The sequence below is a fragment of the Salmo trutta genome, chromosome 27 (genome assembly GCF_901001165.1).
Source record: "Salmo trutta chromosome 27, fSalTru1.1, whole genome shotgun sequence".
NCBI classification, from domain to species: Eukaryota; Metazoa; Chordata; class Actinopteri; order Salmoniformes; family Salmonidae; genus Salmo; species Salmo trutta.
This window is the reverse complement of record NC_042983.1, coordinates 27,525,767-27,545,256: the sequence shown is the minus strand read 5'-3', so window position 1 is coordinate 27,545,256 and position 19,490 is coordinate 27,525,767. Positions and strand designations below refer to the sequence as shown.

At 40.9% G+C, this 19,490-nt stretch overlaps 1 protein-coding gene across 1 annotated transcript in view; it reads left to right on the top strand.

Annotated features, from left to right (window-relative positions):
• The window catches only part of LOC115164792 (GDNF family receptor alpha-2), a 65,039-nt gene extending 49,124 nt beyond the window's left edge, over nt 1–15,915 (top strand). The window contains exons 5-9 of the mRNA XM_029717608.1: nt 4,682–4,794; nt 6,370–6,510; nt 8,871–9,037; nt 12,144–12,194; nt 15,064–15,915. Coding sequence (XP_029573468.1) covers nt 4,682–4,794; nt 6,370–6,510; nt 8,871–9,037; nt 12,144–12,194; nt 15,064–15,204 — 613 coding nt within the window. The 3' untranslated portion in view covers nt 15,205–15,915. The remainder of the gene's footprint in view (nt 1–4,681; nt 4,795–6,369; nt 6,511–8,870; nt 9,038–12,143; nt 12,195–15,063) is intronic.
• Nucleotides 15,916–19,490: the final 3,575 nt, after the last annotated feature.

Below are 19,490 nucleotides of genomic sequence, written 5' to 3'. Positions count from 1 at the left end.
GAAATGCCACACCCTGACCAAAATAGAAGAGTTCACCTGGTCAGGGCGTGACACTATGTTAGTGTATTTCTTTGTTATTTCTAGTTGGTCTATTTCTATGTGGTGTTTATTGGGTTGACCTTCAATTGGAGGCAGCTGCTTCTCGTTGCCTCTGATTGAAGGTCCTATTTATAGAGGTGTTTGTTCTATGGGGGTTTGTGGGTAGTTATTTCCTGGTTTAGTGTTTGTTGCACCTGACGGGACTGTTTGGAGTTGTTTGTTTTGTATACGTGTTTATTTTGTTTTTCCTTCTTCAAATAAAAAAGAAGATGAGTATACATTTTCCCGCTGTGTTTTGGTCCACTCCTTACGACAATCGTGACACAGTGCCTTCAGAAAGTATTCACACCCCTTGACTTTTTCCACATTTTGTTGTGTTACAAAGTGGGATTCAAATTGATTTAATAGTAATTTTTCGGCAATGATCGACACAAAATACTCTGTAAAGGCAGTGGTAGAAAAAGTCTAAGCGCTTTGCAAACCTGAATTGTACAATATTTGCAGAATATATATATATTTTAATTCTTCAAGCTCTGTCAAGTTGGTTGTTGATCATTGCTAGACAGCCATTTTCCAGTCTTGCCATAGATTTTTAAGCCGATTTAAGTCAAAACTGTAACTAGTCCACTTCGGAACATTCAACGTCATCTTGGTAAGCAACTCCAGTGAATATTTGGCCTTGTGTTTTAGGTTATTGTCCTGCTGGAAGGTGCATTTTTCTCCCAGTGTCTGTTGGATAGTAGACTGAATCAGGTTTTCCTCTAGGATTTTACCTATGCTGAGCTGTATTCCAAATTATAATGCTTTGTATTGACAAAAAGTCAATTTCTTAGCCAAATTTTTTGTACTGTTACTTAAGTACCTTGCTGCAAACTGGATGCATGTTTTGGAACATTTTTATTCTGTTCAGGCTTCCTTCTTTTCATTCAGTCATTTAAGTTAGTATTGTGGAATAACTACAGTGTTGTTGATCCATCCTCAGTTCTCTCATATCACAACCATTAAACTCTGTAACTGTTTTAAAATCACCATTGGCCTCATGGTGAACTCTCTGATCATTTTCCTTCCTCTCTGGCAACTGAGTTAAGAAAGACACCTTTATCTTTGTAGTGACTGGGTTTATTTATACACCACCCAAAGCCTAATTAATAGCTTCATCATGCTCAGAGGGATATTCATTCACGTTTTTTTTACACATCCATCAATCAGTGCCCTTCTGTTACGTCCTGACCAGTATAAGGGTTATTTGTTATGGTAGTTTGGTCAGGACGTGGCAGAGGGTATTTTGTTTATGTGGTTCGGGGTGGTGTTTTATGTAGAGGGTGTTTAATTTATTATTTCCGGGTTTTTGGGGTTATGTTCTAGGTTTGTATTTTCTATGTGGTCTCTAGTCTTTTGTATTTCTATGTCTAGTTTATTGGGGTTGGACTCTCAATTGGAGGCAGGTGTTTTCTAGTTGCCTCTGATTGAGAGTCCTATATATGGGTATGTGTTTGGTTAAGTGTTTGTGGGAGCTTGTTTCTTGTTTTGCCTGCGTGAGCATGACAAGACTGTTTTGTTGTTTGTGCGTTCTTCATTTTTGTTATTTTGGTGTTCTCTTGATTTAAAATAAATAACAAGATGAGCATCCACATTCCTGCTGCGTTTTGGTCCACTATTCCCGACGACAACCGTTACAGAATCTCCCACCAAATAAGGACCAAGCAGCGGAGGAAGGAGCAATGGAGGGACGATCGTGAGAAGTGGATGTGGGAGGAGATTATGGCCGGAGAAGGTCCATGGAGGAAGTGGAGCGAAGACCGGGAACGCTACAGGGGAACACGACTGGCGTTTAAGCCCGAGAGGCAGCCCCAAGAATTTTTTTGGGGGGTGCACACGGGTAGTTTGGCTGGGCGAGGATTGAGCCCCAGGCCAAATCCCCGTACCTTTTCTGGGCAACCAGTGACTGGACAGGTCCCGTGCTTCGGGGTAATGGGCACTGTGGCGAGGCCAAGTATTTTTAGGCCGGTACGCGCAGTACCAGCGCCCCGCATTTTCCAGGGGTAAGTGGGCATCCAGCCAGTAAGAGCGATGCCAGTTCTGCGCCCGAGACCGCCAGTACGCCTCTACGGTCCAGTGCGTCAACCCTGTCCGACTCGGCCTGTTCCCGCTCCCCGCACTAGCCCTGAGGTGCGTGTTCCCAGGCTGATACCTCCAGTACCAGCACCACGCATCAGGCTTCCAGTGCGTCAGCCCAGTCCGACCCGTCCTGTTCCCGCTCCCCGCACTAGCCCTGAGGTGCGTGTTCCCAGGCTGATACCTCCAGTACCAGCACCATGCATCAGGCTTTCAGTGCGTCAACCCAGTCCGACTCGGCCTGTTCCCGCTCCCCGCACTAGCCCTGAGGTGCGTGTCCCCAGACTGGCACATCCAGTACCAGTACCACGCATCAGGCTTCCTGTGCGTCAGCCCAGCCTCGAGAGTTCTGCAATAGTGTGCAGTCCAGAGTATCCGGCAACAGTGTGCAGTCCAGAGTATCCGGCAACAGTGTGCAGTCCAGAGTATCCGGCACCAGTGTGCAGTCCAGAGTATCCGGCACCAGTGTGCAGTCCAGGGTATCCGGCACCAGTGTGCAGTCCAGAGTATCCGGCACCAGTGTGCAGTCCAGAGTATCCGGCACCAGTGTGCAGTCCATAGTATCTGGCAACAGTGTCTATTCCGACCGGGAAAGCGTGTTTACGTTCAAAGAGAGAGAAAGTAAAAACATGGGATCCCCTCGTGCACGAGCCTCAGTCTGATGGCCCTCTGATCAACCACCATCCAAAGGCGCTAAAGTTTTTCAGCCAGTGGCTGGAATTACATCATTCAGCTTTTTCCCGGGTTCTGAGAGCCTATGGGAGCCGTAGGAAGTGTCACGTTACAGCAAAGATCCTAAATTTTCTTTAAACAGAGCCAAGAAGCCCAAGGAATGGTCAGAGAGGGTACTTCCTGTTTGGAATCTTCTCAGGTTTTTGCCTGCCATATGAGTTCTGTTATACTCACAGACACCATTCAAACAGTTTTAGAAACTTTAGGGTGTTTTCTATCCAAAGCCAATAATTATATGCATATTCTAGTTTCTGGGCAGTAGTAATAACCAGATTAAATCGGGTACGTTTTTTATCCGGCCGTGTAAATACTGCCCCCTAGCCCTAACAGGTTATGAGGTGCATCCGGGGTCTGCACCTTTAGGGGGGGGGGGGGGTACTGTCACGTCCTGACCAGTATAAGGGTTATTTGTTATGGTAGTTTGGTCAGGACGTGGCAGAGGGTATTTTGTTTATGTGGTTCGGGGTGGTGTTTTATGTAGTAGGGTGTTTGATTTATTATTTCCGGGTTTTTGGGGTGATGTTCTAGGTTTGTATTTTCTATGTGGTCTCTAGTCTTTTGTATTTCTATGTCTAGTTTATTGGGGTTGGACTCTCAATTGGAGGCAGGTGTTTTCTAGTTGCCTCTGATTGAGAGTCCTATATATGGGTATGTGTTTGTGGGAGATTGTTTCTTGTTTTGCCTGTGTGAGCCTGACAAGACTTTTGTTGTTCGTGCATTCTTCATTTTTGTTATTTTGGTGTTCTCTTGATTTAAAATAAATAACAAGATGAGCATCCACATTCCTGCTGCGTTTTGGTCCTCTATTCCCGATGACAACCGTTACACCTTCTTTGTGAGGCATTGAAAACCTCCCTGGTCTTTGTGGTTAAATCTGTGCTTGACATTCACTACTTGATTGAGGGACCTTACAGATAATTGTATGTGTGGGGTACAGAGATGAGGTAGTCATCAAAAACATTTTTATCACTATTATTGAAAACAGAATGAGTCCATGCAACTTATTTTGTGATTTGTTAAGCACATTTTTACTCCGGAACTTATTTAGGCTTGCCATAACAAAGGGGTTGAATGTCTGAAGACCTTTCAGCTTTTCAAATTCCACTTGGAGATTATGGGGTATTGTGTGTAGATCAGAGACACAAAATCTAAATTTAATCAATTTTAAATTCACTTTAACGCAAACAAAATGTGGAAAAAGTTAAGGGGTGTGAATACTTTCTGAAGGCACTGTATTTTCTGTGTATTTGAGTATTTTCAAATAATGTGGCCCAAATCAGCTTCTATTGGAAGTATTTTAAATTATTTTCAAATCAATTCCTATGAAAATATTTAATTCCAAATAAATTATTTTAAATATCAAACAGACCTGGGTTCAAATGTATTGGCGTATTTATTTTTATTTGAAATACAGTGTGTGTTTAAGTATTTTCAAATACATGCCAACTCTTTCCAAGTGTAATTCCAAATACATTCCAATATTGTGTTTTCAAATAAGAAATATCCAAATACTTAATTACAATGTCTTTTGAAAGTAATTGAAATACCCCAAATAGCATTTGACCCCAGGTCTGATGTTGTGTGCCAACAATGTGAATGATGCACCCTCATGCAGAGGTAAGTGAAAATGTGACATTTATTACACGTTTCTTTAGTTAATTGGACATTTATTCAGTGTATATGCTCAAATGTACACGTAGTAGTCTGCTGTTGAACTATGAGTGAATCAGTTCATAGGAAATATCGCACTTCCAGGGTGTGAGTTGTTGATGTAGTCAACTGTGTTTGTGCGCAGGTCTAGACTGGCAGATTTCCACATGAACTGTATGGTGTCTCAGCATACGGTCAGCAGCTGCCCAAATGAGGACAACTACCAGGCCTGTCTGGCCTCCTACGCCGGCCTCATTGGTGAGTGCATGGGACTTTTATCTCTACGTACCCCGTGGAGGCATAGTGCTTTATTAGTTATTATAAGCATGTATGAGATTGTATAGTGGACTATTTTAAGGCTTAAGACATAAGACATTTTAGTGTGTTAAAACAAGCTCATGACTAGTCTAATCATTCATTATAACCACATTATAATGCACTATGCCTGCATACTTTAGGTAAAGTGATACCCATACCGCGCCTCTTATTCTCCCCCCAAACACATTGCAGATCAATGGCTAAGTGGAGGTGATGATGTAAGAGAGTGTTTACTTCATTTAAACATTTAATGATACATATAGTCATGTTCTTCAAATAGAACAAGGAAAATTGGTGCATGAGTTGACACTATTCAGTACGATCAATGAGGTAGACAAAAGGAGTTATTTTTTGACTACTTTGAGTGAACCTACAATACCCTTTAGAGACAGCATAGTAATAACTTTACCACTACCACCTGTCTGTAATTGAATTGTTGATAATTACTATAAATATGTCAAACATACTGTATCTCTAGAGTAAACTCCCGAGTAAACTCCCTAGGTTTGCTCCCGAGTGGCGCAGCGGTCTAAGGCATTGTATCTCAGTGCAAGGGGCGTCACTACAGTCCCTGATTCGAATCCAGGCTGTATAACATCCTGCCGTGTTGGGGAGTCCCATAGGGCGGTGCACAATTGGCCCAGCATCGTCCGGCTTTTGACGGGGTAGGCCGTCATTGTAAATAAGAATTTGTTCTTAACTGACTTGCCTAGTTAATTAAAGGTTAAATAAATAAGTAAATAAACGGACCTTCCATTACCATTGCTAGTGCTTCTGGACTACACAGTATGAGGTGTTTTTCTACCAATAAAGCACTCCTCTCCTGAAGGCATTATCAAACAGAATTGCTGTTTTTTGTTCCATCTTTCTAAACTAATATAACTAGCTCTCTCCGGATGGACACTCCACATCTGAAACAAGAATCAATCAGCATACTACTGTTAGCTGGCTTCATCTTACCTCTGCCTCTGTGGTACAATAGTCCCTGTTGCCATGAGTAACATACTGTAAGCGTTACTCTTTATAGTAAATGTAGTCCATTATTATCCATTAGTGGCCTGTGAATGATCTGTAACTGTAGCGTTACTCTTTATAGTAAATGTAGTCCATTATTATCCATTAGTGGCCTGTGAATGATCTGTAACTGTAGTGTTACTCTTTATAGTTAATGTAGTCCATTATTATCCTTTAGTGGCCTGTAAATGATCTGTAACTGTAGAGTTACTCTTTATAGTAAATGTAGTCCATTATTATCCATTAGTGGCCTGTAAATGATCTGTAACTGTAGAGTTACTCTTTATAGTAAATGTAGTCCATTATTATCCATTAGTGGCCTGTGAATGATCTGTAACTGTAGTGTTACTCTTTATAGTAAATGTAGTCCATTATTATCCATTAGTGGCCTGTGAATGATCTGTAACTGTAGTGTTACTCTTTATAGTAAATGTAGTCCATTATTATCCATTAGTGGCCTGTGAATGATCTGTAACTGTAGCGTTATTCTCACCTCTATAGGGACAGATATGACTCCCAATTACGTGGACGGCAGTTTCACCAACTGGACTGTCTCCCCATGGTGCACCTGTAAAGGAAGTGGGAACCAGGAAGAGGAGTGTCAGAGTTTTCTAAAGGACTTCACAGAGAACATGTGCTTGAGTGAGTCACGCTTGCATTTAAAAAAAATTATTGGAACACATACAAGACCACCACTGATTTGATTTGAAAATAACCACCATTCAAATCGGTAGTGTGTTTCCCTCGAAACTGAAAGTGAACTGGCACATCTGATGTATTTTAATTATTCTGAGTTAGATTTCAGACTTTGGGTCTGTGTTTTGTTTTTTTAAAGGCGATGTCTCGCGGCACTCTGTGAGGTGTGTGGTGTATGGGTAATATTGACTGGCTGGTCTTGTAGCAGTTATTTCATTCACATTAGATCAATGTTCCTTTCTTTCCACAGCTCATTGTTAGAATCAATCTCTAAGTCTGATAACAAACCAACCAAACCTCTTTGACCACTTATTGGTTTGAAATAACAAGATAGAGCCATTACACCTCAATACCACAACATTTGGATACGAATTGTTCTACAGATTATGGGATAAGGCCATTATTTTCATGTCATTTACACATTTTCCGTTAGATATTAGTGTTTATCAGTCTATGAAAAAAATATAATCTAATGAAAAAACTTGTCATGGGAATGCGAAAGAATAGGAAAAGCATCCTAACGGCACAATTTAGTAGTCAAATGTCAGGGATACCGCCTCACCATTATGATGTACCATGCAATGTCATCAGAATTACAAGATACCATTGCTTTTAACATGTTCCATTGTGTGCATAATGCTTTCAGACCATTTCAATAGATTGCCATGGTGCACTTTTAGCTGAGTCTGCAAGATGAGGGATGAGGCTTGTAGTTGAGGAGGCGTCTTGGAAAATAATACAACATGCAGCATCTCCTCTTTGCAGTCAAAAGGAACTGGAGAAGATAAAGTGAAATAGATTAAGCGTTGCTCTTATACACTAAGTGGGGGGACATAACAGTCCACAGAGACGGTACGTATTATGTAAAATTAGATAATAAGCTAATTGTATTCAGCCTCCTCCCTGCAGGCAATAGCAATAGGGTTAAAACAACGTATCTGAAGTCATTAAAAAATGGAATTGCTGTCGGCAGTGAGCTTAATCACTCGGTGGAACATTTGGGTGCAGTAAAGCATCCGCTGAAGGAGCCCTCTAGCCAACTTTGGTGATTTATATTTGTATTCCACCAGCACCTCTCTGGGTGATCTTACCACCCCAGCAAACAGATGCATGAGAACAACCCTCTTCTCTTGACTTGACCAGCATCTTAATACAGACATTAAGATACTTTACTAGGCTTTCAGAAACCACAAGCATTATATTCTTCACAGATTTGTATTGTATTGGTTACAATACATTTGTATTGTAACCAACCCAAGGCCGAGATATCCGAGCACCCATGGAATGTCTTCTGAAGTCAATATGTCTTTACAACATGCTGTGTGTGTACAGTATGTGTGCATGTGTGTCAGGTGCGTGTGGGGGGTGTGTGTGGCGGTGCATGTGGGTGTGTGTGTCGGGGGGCGTGTGGGTGTGTGTGTGTGTGGGGGGGGGGGTGTATGTGTTGGGGTGCGTGTGGGGGTGTGTGTGGGGTTGTATGTGTCGGGTTGTGTGTGGGGGTGTGTGTGTCGGGGTGTGTGTGCAGTTTTTGCTTTGTCTGAGAATGTTCTGAGTCTGATCAGTCACAAATCTATTCAAAGTCATCTCTGTGCGGTGACCTTATAATGGAGGTGGTTGCCAAGCAATTACACGGTTTGCCTTCTTTCTGCCTGAACAGAAATAAACACGTGTTCTGTTAAAATGGACAAGCAGTGTGAAAAGGTACTTTGTCCTGGTTTACCCCCACCCATCAGAAAAACTGACTGGAGATGTATTTGTCTCCCTCCACCCTGAAAGTATTTTGTGTTCATTCATTTGCTTTTAAAAGATTCCATCTCATGGTGTGCCTTTCTGCTGGATATTACTGACAAACAAATACAGGACTAGTAGGTCATGTTGTTGTTGTAAATTGATCAAAAAGGTTTGAGTGAGTTCCCTTATGAGTCAAGGGCTTTGGCCGTGGTGTCTGTGGATGAACATCCTGCATGTGGCTTATATTCTCCTCTCTAAGATAAAGATTTTTGTTATCCAAAACGATAGGGTGAAAATCAGATGATGTAGATTGTTGTAGAGAGATGTAGGTAAGCTCCAATAAAAAACAAAGCCAGCTAAATACTTAGCTTTGGCACTCTCAAAAAACAAAGTGAAGCTAAATAGTCAACTGACAAAACACTGTTGCCTTGCTTTACTGACCAAAAAATAGGTAGATCAACGCCCACACCCAAAATTGGGCAGAGGACCAAAAAGTTGACTTAGAGATGACTGTTAGCTGCCCCAACACTGGGAAGACAGTCAAGACAAATGACTTTATCTCTTTGTCCCCACAGGAAATGCCATTCAAGCATTTGGTTATGGAACAGACAGTCTCTCCCACAAAGCTGAGTCTGTCCCATCGACCCCCTCCATGAAGCCTGGATTAGAGACCTCAATCAGCACCTCAGAGCCTCTAGATAACCCCAATGATGTCCAGCCTGAGGATGAGGCCAACGGGAAGGTAAAGTACCAGCTACTATAGCACCTGCTGCCACATTCCAATTACCAGGGTCATGTTCATTATTAGGGCACGCAACGGAAAACGTTTGAAAGCGTTTTGTAACTGAAAACGAATGAGTGTTTTTTTAATGGACAATACCAGGATGTCTCTCCCTGTTTCAGTACATTTTCTTCCTTTAGGTGCCTAATGAACATGACCCATTTATCACCTTGCTCTAGATTCAATGAAAACTGGTAAACATGGGTATATTCAGTGGGGGGAAATATTTTGAATGTTGCAGATATTTCATAGAGCTGACAATAATTGCTATTCTACATTAAACAGAATCATGTCAGTCCTATTTGCTGTGGAGTATATAAATCCAAATGTGCGTATGAAGATTTTTTTGACCTATCCCATAGACCCAGTTACTGTGTTTGATCGAATACTGAATTGGGACCTTGGTACGGCATTAAACAAGAAAAGTCATTGGTTTTATTACATGAGTTATATAGGGATATTTATAATTCCATGTTTCATGCATGGCTGAGAAACAACAGTTTTGCCATCATTATTATGTTTGGAAAGACTCCTATAAAGATGTTGAATGCTGAGCAATTTCAGGCTTTCACATCCATTAAATGGTCATCTCTTACACTGTTCTGTACATAACCCACATTGTGATAAAGACAGCAAATTAATACCTTAAAAATGGTGTGAGGGAGAGAATTAATGAATAAGCCACACCGATAACATTAACAGTAGGAGGTAGAGGGGAGCGGTTGAATTGCTTTCTCCAAAGGTTCTGTATGTATGTCAGTATTGATGCAACGCTCTGTGCCTCTCTCGCTGCAGTGCAATGCTTAATTTATTGTAAAAATGGTAATTAGGCAACAATAAGACGTGTGATTACTCAAGCAGGAAGTTTATAATTAGAGAGGGAGCCGGTGGGGACATTTTGGGTGGCCCTTCATTCTGCAGCAACTATGCTTGGCAATTAAAACTTGTCAAACTTCCATCTTAGATTAGCTGGGGGAATGCTGATATGACTCCTCTTGGCAAAAGACTGGCTGTCTAGCCTCGTAAATCTCATGTGTGCTCAGGACCACACGCATGCTGGTGTCCAGTTAGTGGAATTGTTATGCAAAGGAAATTGCGTAGTCTGCTGTCTGTTTGATGGCTGGACAGGCTTTCCCAGACACTTGATAAGTAATCGGAAGTTTTGATTGATAAATGAGGCCCGTGGAGAATTACACCCAATTGGGCTGTGCTGCTCAAGCTTAATTCCCTCTCAAGTCAATTTCCCTGTATTCGGTATCACCATTAACAGGTAAATTGTGCTATGTGAGTTTGTTTACTTGTAAAGTTTTATTCTTCCTTTAATAATGTTAGCTATGGCCTAATCTCCGGGAAATTCTACCTTATTCAGTCAATAACTATGTGCTCAAAATGTGTTCTCAAAAGATCAAAGGAGAGAAGATATCTAGGTGACATATCACTTTGTCTTATCGCTGTTCACAACTTCTGTATTTTCAACCCTCTGGAAAGTTTCAGGAAGTGAAACTGTTGAGGGCTGTTGAATGTATAGGGGAATGAATAATGTGGATAAGACGCCATTTTCCCTACCAATCAGGATTTCAATTAATTCAGTGGACAGGCCTTAAGAGTGGTGCTAACATTTATTAATGGAGAGGTTCGGGAAGAAGCATTTCACTGAATGAAACTTAATTTAGTTCAGTAAAATAATGCCATTTAGCCTACAGAGGAAGTAGGATAAGCAAGAAAAACATTTCCCATTGGACATGTTATTATATTATATGAATTATTATACTATTATATTGATTCTACTAACGTTCTCTACTTCTGTATTTTTCCTCAACAGTTTTGTAAGCGTTTCGGTGTGTTCAGATCTATTTAAGAGTCCATTGTGCCATAACCATTGGGATAAATGTGTGGTCCAATAGTTGTAAATGCTATGTTGGTGCAGCCTTTGCATAGATATGTGCAAGCACTTTAACACGACCTGAAAATAACAACTCTGTCGTTGCCCTAGTCATTGCTCACTGCCTGGCTATGCTGTGTGTAGAATAGAGCCCCTAATGTCACTGCCATTTCAGCTGTTTGTAAATGGGGATCAAAAAGTGTTTTAAATATCCCATTGTAATTGTCTGCCTATGTACAAGTGACACAGAAAATGACAAACTCACTATGATGTCTTTGTAGCACTCACAGTATGGGAGTTCCACATATTGTTTTTCTGTGTCTATGTTCCTGCAGAAACCTGATTGGAATTTAAATGGCACATCTTAACAGGTTTTTTAATCAGGAAAATAATGCCTTTTTGTATTCTTTTTGGATAGTCGTGTTATGTAAGTGGACCATTGTATAAGTGAGAATTAGCCCCCTCTTCAGAGTCAATTTCAGCTTTTGTGCCCCTGACTGTACAGTACATTGTGTTGATTTTCAACTCAATTAAATGTAATTGATTGTGGACCAACCGTGGGTTACCCAATAACCAGCCCTAAAAAACACATCTGAACATTACTGTTCGACAAAGCTCTGATCAATTGTAAAACTACATGTTTAGCTACTTTGTCAAAACGAAATGAATAATATCCTGTTATCCCTAACAGCATGTTGTGTGTGGCTGCGTGAATATCTGTGTGTGCGTGTGTGTGTGTGAGTGCGTGCGTGCGTGCATGTCTATGTGTGTCTGTGTGTGTGTAAAAATATTGGCTGCAGACAAAGATCTGGACCGATGTCAACAGACTGCTGCCACACATCACTGCACCTGCTAATTAATTGGCTTTTAGTTGCGGATGTGTTTGCTGCATTGTCAAGCAACGATTGCTGTTTTGGCAACTGTCGTTTAACCATTTCTCTGTACAGTCACACATCTGAAACCAAACTCTTCCTTAATAAATGCAGCCTTTCCTTTCACCTAAAACCCACACAAAAACATCTCAGTGCTTATATGACTTTACCATTTACTATTTACTATTTATTATCATTATTGTATTTTTCTAAAACAGTTTGGCCATGTTGTGTTGCCTTGTGTTGTAGATACTGCTGTTAGAACATGAGGAGTTGGAAGATAATATCTGACTATGTTTTTCTCTGTGTACAGGGAAATGTACCAAAGTGGAATCTCTCAAAAGGCTACATTGGTGGAGATGAGGTAAGTAAGGAGGGAATATTTCATGTTTCTGTTGATGTGCTATGGTTTTGCAGGGGATAATGGTGCCTCTGTAAATCGAGGAAGCTGCCGTTACAGAGCCTTCATTAAGTATTCACACCCCTTGACTTATTCCACATTTTACAGACAGAATTTTCTTTTTCACCGTTCTACACACAATACCCCATAATGTTGAAGTGGAATTATGTTTTTCAAAATCTTTACAAATGAAAACCTGAAAACTCTCTAGTCAATAAGGGGGAAAGGGGGATACCTAGTCAGTTGTAGTACTGAATGCATTCAACTGAAATGTGTCTTCTGCATATAACCCAACCCCTCTGAATCTGAGAGGTGCGGGGGGCTGCCATAATCGACACCCATGTCTTCGGCACCCATGTCTTCGGCACTCGGGGAACAGTGGGTTAACTGCCTTGCTCAGGGGCAGAATAACAGATTTTTACCTTGTCAGCTTGGGGATTTGATCCAGCAACCTTTTGGTTACTGGCCCAACTCTCTAACCACTAGTATTCAACCCCTTTGTTATGGCAAGCCTAAATCAGCTCAGGAGTAAAAATGTGCTTAACAAGAGAGATAATAAGTTGCATTGACCAGGGAGGTAATAAAAAAAGCTGACATTGAATATGCCTTTGAGCATGGTGAAGTTATTAATTACACTTTGGATGGTGTATCAATACACCCAGTCACCACAAAGATACAGGCGTCCTTCCTAACTCAGTTACCAGAGAGGAAGGAAACCGCTCAGGGATTTCACCATGAGGCCAATGGTGACTTTAAAACAGTTACAGAGTTTAATGGCTGAGATAGGAGAAAACTGATGATGGATCATCAACATTGTAGTTACTCCTCAATACTAACCTATTTGAGTGAAAAAAAGGAAGCCTGTACAGAATAAAACTATTCCAAAACATGCATCCTGTCTGAAACAAGGCACTTTAGTAATACAGCAAATAATCTGGCAAAGCAACTCACTTTTTGTCCTGAATACCAAGTGTTGTAATGGATTTGCCCCAAATATAACACATTACTGAGTACCACTCTCCATATTTTCAAGCATAGTGGTGGCTGCATCATGTTATGGGTATGCTTGTAATAAGGGATGCACGATATATCGGTAAGCACATCGAAATCGGCCGATATTAGCAACAAAATGTAACATCGGCATCGGCCCGATGTCTAGTTTAACGCCGATGTGCAAAACCAATGTCAAAGCTGACGTGCATACCTATATAACGTAGGTAGATGATGTAATGACGCCGCAAAAAATATAGAGCTACACATGCCACACAGCATTCCTAACCTAGCCCACAATGTCTGCTGTGTGGATCGAGCAGTCAACAAATTGAGCAGTCATTTGAATGAGTAAGAAAATGTCAGTGAGATAACTCAAAGGCGAAATCCATTAACACCAAGATAAGGGAATTCATTGCCCTTTGACAATCAACCATTCTCTGTCGTGGATGATGTTGGCTTTGCTGACTGGTCGAGCACCTCGAGCCCTGGTACAGTACACACCACCAAGTAGGCACTATTTTCACTACCAGGTAGACACTATCATCCCTAGTTGTAATTGTTAAGGACTGGATAGTGTTTTTAGATAAAAATAAACTGAATAGAGCTAAGCACAGGCAAAATCCTAGAGGAAAACCTGGCTCAGTCTGCTTTTCACCAAACACTGGGAGATAAATTCACCTTTCAGCAGGACAATAACCTAAAACACAAGGCCAAATCTACACTGGAGTTGGTTACCAAGAAGTCAGTGAATGTTCCTGAGTGGCCGAGTTACAGTTTTCACTTAAATCTACTTGAAAATCTATGGCAAGACCTGAGAATGGTTGTCTAGCAATGATCAACAACCAATTTGACAGAGCTTGAAGAATTTAGAAAATAATAAATGGGCAAATTTAACGCAATCCAGGTGTGGAAAGCTCTTAGAGACTTACCCAGAAAGACCCAGAAAAGGTGCGTCTACAAAGTATTGACTCAGGGGTGTGAATACTTAAGTGTAAATTAGATACTGTATTTCTGTATTTGACTTTCTATAAATTTGCCAACATTTCTAAAAACATGTTTTCACTTTGTCATTGTGGGATATTGTGTGTAGATGGGTGAGAGAAAAGAATTATTGAATCCATTTTGAATTCAGGCTGTAACACAACTAAATGTGAAATAAGTCAAGGGGTATGAATACTTTCTGATGGCACTGTACTTGAAGGCAAATGGTTTGCTACAGTAGGTGTTGCAGAAATGAGAGCAAATTGAAAACACATTCAAAATGCTAACAATGTTATGGAAAAGCACATAATAAGGCCGTAGTATGGGCATTACTGAGTAACTCTCTGGGGTGTACAATATCTAGAACATGTTGCTTCTATACTTTCTTCTAATGCACTGTACAACATACTGTAGTTGCCTTTCGCATTGCCTGTTGGTGTCCATGGTGAAATGACAATGTCCTGTCTTCACGTAGCGAAGTGACTGATATTGTACAGAAATAAAACATACCCAAATAGCTAAGAAGCAGATTAGTAACCCATATGTGCTATGCCTGTACTATAGCTTGTGCTTTCCTTGAAAGAAATGTTTAAAACGTGGCGTTAGCTGGCGTTACCTAAAGGGGATTGAGAAGGAAGACTTAGCTCTGCACTGTGCCAATACATGGAAAAGCAGAGAATGCACCCAAAAGACTGCAACAGCAGTCACTTACAACATATTTCATATGTGCCTCAAATGTGTCCATGTTTTTATTCATTTGGAGTGGCTGTGGTTCAGTGTGTTACCCGTCCTATGTAAAACACAACACTTGGACTCACTGAGTCATTTCTAACCTTTCCACATGTTGTCCTCCACTCAGCCTTTACTGGAGCCCAGCAGTGGTTACGATGGCTTGACCAGACCCAAGGGTCCTCCTGAAGACGGGTCACCCTGTGTCTGTGCCAGTGTCTGGGCGCTGCTGCTCAGCCTGACCTCCGCCGTGGCCAACTATGCCATATAAACCTCCATTTGGGATGTCGTTGACCAACAAGCTGATCCCCAACATAGATGCTTGTTCGAGGATGTTTTTTTCTTTCTCCCAGGCATTGTCAGGCTATTTCAAAAAGGAGAGGCAGAGAGAACACAATCTGAGATAAACTGAAATATTATTTATTTGATGTAACATTTTGGGTTTTGAGGACCACTATGATCAAGAAAATGGCTTATGGACCCTTATCGTGGTGAAGCCTCAGTGGCCGTTGGCAGTGGCTGTCTTCCCATCAGTAACACTGACAAAGACTCAAAGTATCATGTCAAAGACTTCTGCACTGCTGTCATGACAAAGAGGAGAGCGAGAAAGACAGAGCGTGAGAGATGGAAATGGAGAGAGAGGAGAGAGAGCTATGCTGTCTGTTACACGTTTTCCTCTTGAAACAGTGCTTGACTTCTTTAAAGGGACAAACCTCAAACTTTGTTTCCATTACTTGCAGACACAGAAGAATTATGACATTTGTGTCTTTTCAAAAGTGTAAGGCCTAGATTCAATCAGATCAAGCATTAACCAGTGAGAGCAAAGCTGTGGTTTTGGCCATGTTGGAGGTAGAACTGCGTTGGAGCTCTTGTGATCATTGTCACGAAGTCACACCTGTCCCACTCACGTTAGAAGTTCAGAACGAGAAAGTGTAGGCTATATAGATATATTTACTCTCAAATTGAAAATCATTAAACTAAATACTGAGGATTTCTATCAGCCTAATGGAGATGTAAATTACATCTCACATTCCAGTGTTCCAACTTATAAACAAGGCTGCATGGGATTTATATTAATGCGACTCTGTGCAGCCAATGGCAATGACAGTTCTAACACAGTTCCACCTCTGACACCGTCAAAACATCAGCCCTGCGGATGTCGGCTGAAGTGGATCTGATTGAATCGGCCCTAAATCAAAATTCAACTCAGTGTATCCATGTTGGTATAGTAACGGTGAACATTATCTATTTTTTCAGCAGACAAAAAAATGAAACACAATGTTAACTGGTTCTTATTGTTGATAATGAGTTAGAGTAAATATCCACACCGTCTGTGTATATAACAAACTGTTTTCTTTCAATCAACCAATATAAAATAAACGGTTTTCTTTCAATGAACCTGTATAAAATAAACGGTTTTCTTTCAGTCAACCAAGATAAAATAAACTGCTTTCTTTCAATCAACCTGTATAAAATAAACTGTTTTCTTTCAATGAACCTGTATAAAAATAAACTGTTTTCTTTCAATCAACCAATATAAAATAAACTGTTTTCTTTCAATTAACCAATTTTACCTTGTGGTCAAGGTAAAATTGGTATTACCTTGTGGTCAAGGCGATATGACAGCACTGTATTGTTAAGTACGGAGAACACATTTTGAGGACAAAGTTGGCACTGTCTATGAAGAACAAAGTTGCCAATGATACTGGTTGTATGCCTTTGTTATTTTTATTTATTTTTGTCTATACAGGTTCCGATCATAGTCAAATATAATGTATAGAGGGATGAAATTAAATTAGCTCAATTTGCTTGGAAAGTCATTGCCTGTGTGTATTATAGTGTCCTTTGTACAGTGCAAATACATGTGGCCTTACCTATTGTACCACATTCTCCAGCTCATGGGACATTGCAACACATAGTGATGCTTTACCAAATGAATCATTCAAATGGATTTATGTCGAAACAACACAAGCCATCAGATCAATATTTGACTACATAAATGCCTGGGATTGAACCCTTCTGTTTCCATTGGACTGTTCCAACAGAGGTGTCTATAAATACTCACAGTTTATAGCTGCTGCACATTCTGCTGTGTTGAGTTTTTTCCCCAATGAATCTTTTTTTTGGATTGGTCAGTTTGTAGCTGAGTCTTGCAAATGACATCATGACGCACAGTCTATAATTGATTACAATATTGGCTCTGGCCTCCTATAAAGCCAATCAAATGCATGAGATAAATTAAGAGTTTTGTAAAGAGTAATATAAATATCTGTAAATAATGTAAATATATAACTGATCACAATTCACCCCTCACGCAGTATAGGTCCCGGGTATAAGGGTAAATTGGGGTTTCAGCATTTCTCATACAGTTAACTTAAATTTATGCTGAATGATTCATACAAAACTGAACAATTTTGAAAATTATTACTGCAAACATGACCACTCAATAGAAGTCAAGACTGAAAACCCTGAAAACAAAGACTGCACACAAAGTAGTTCCTAACAATAAATATATCACGTGTGGCAGCTTAAATAAGGCGATAGGCAGAGAGTGCTCAAAGATGGGATGTCATGGTTACCTGTGTGTATGAGTGTATAAGTGATTGAAAGAGTGAGAAGGAAAATTGTGTGAGAGGCAAAATTGTGCTTGTGTGTGCGTGTGTGTGCGTGTGTGTTTGTGTTCATGTTTGTGTGTGAGAGATCTCAAAGCAGGAATGTGCTAGAGGTGCGGATTTATAAAGATGCGGCTGGAGTCCGGGGGGGGGGGGGGGGGGGGGTGCACGGGAATATAAGAAAGCGGCAGGTTGGTGTGCGTTCACACTTGATTAATGAGCCAGTGGGATGATGTTTCTTATCAACACTCTGCACATGTTGGTGAGAGCAGTAAGGTTTACCAGACTGGGGATCCTCCAATCAGAGACAGCTCCACTTCCTTCCCATAATTCCACTTGTTTCAGTGACACCTGCCTGTGTGACAGTTTTCTCTTTGGCATGGATGGTGTGATTTGTTTCACACCGTGAGTGGGTCACTGTGAAACACTGAACATTATAAAGATGTAGGATCTTAATTTGAGCTAGTTTGCTACAGGAGGAAAATAATCCTGCCGAAAAAAGAAATGAGAATTATTGCGTGTGTTATAATTAATGGACATTTTTGTAGGAGTTGACATACAGTTGAAGTCATAAGTTTACATACACTTAGGTTGGAGTCATTAAAACTTGTTTTCAACCACTCCACAAATTTCTTGTTAAACAAACTATAGTTTTGACAAGTCGGTTAGGACATCTACTTTGTACATGACACAAGTAATTTTCCCAACAATTGTTTACAGACAGATTATTTCACTTATAACTCACTGTATCACAATTCCAGTGGGTCAGAAGGTTACATACACTAAGTTGACTGTGCCTTTAAACAGCTTGGAAAATTCCAGAAAATTATGTCATGGCTTTAGAAGCTTCTGATAGGCTAATTTACATAATTTGAGTCAATTGGAGGTGTACCTGTGGATGTATTTCAAGGCCTACCTTCAAACTCAATGCTCTTTGCTTGACATCATTGGAAAATCAAAAGAAATCAGCCAAGACCTCAGAAAAAAATAGTAGACCTCCACAAGTCTGGTTCATCCTTGGGAGCAATTTCCAAATGCCTGAAGGTACCACGTTCATCTGTACAAACACTAGTACGCAAGTATAAACACCATGGGGCCACGCAGCCATCATACCACTCAGGAAGGAGACGCGTTCTGTCTCCTAGCGATGAACGTACTTCGGTGCGAAAAGTGCAAATGAATCCCAGAACAACAGCAAAGGACCTTGTGAAGATGCTGGAGGAAACAGGTACATAGTATCTATATCCACAGTAAAACGAGTCCTATATCGACATAACCTGAAAGGCCGCTCAGCAAGGAAGAAGCCACTGCTCCAAAACCGCCATAAAAAAGCAAGACTACGGTTTGCAACTGCACATGGGGACAAAGATCGTACTTTTTGGAGAAATGTCCTCTTGTCTGATGAAACAAAAATAGAACTGTTTGGCCATAATGACCATTGCTATGTTTGGAGGAAAAAGGGGAGGCTTGCAAGCCGAAGAACACCATCCCAACTGTGAAACACGGGGGTGGCAGCATCATGTTGTCGGGGTGCTTTGCTGCAGGAGGGACTGGTGCAAAATAGATGGCATCATGAGGAAGGACAATTATGTGGATGTATTGAAGCAACATCTCAAGACATCAGTCAGGAAGTTAAAGCTTGGTCGCAAATGGGTCTTCCAAATGGATAATGACCCCAAGCTGACTTCCAAAGTTGTGGCAAAATGGCTTAAGGACAACAAAGTCAAGGTATTGGAGTGGCCATCACAAAGCCCTGACCTCAATCCTCTAGAAAATGTGTGGGCAGAACTGAAAAAGCGTGTGCGAGCAAGGAGGCCTACAAACCTGACTCAGTTACACCAGCTCTGTCAGGAGGAATGGGCCACAATTCACCCAACTTATTGTGGGAAGCTTGTGGAAGGCTACCCAAAACGTTTGACCCAAGTTAAACAATTTCAAGGCAATG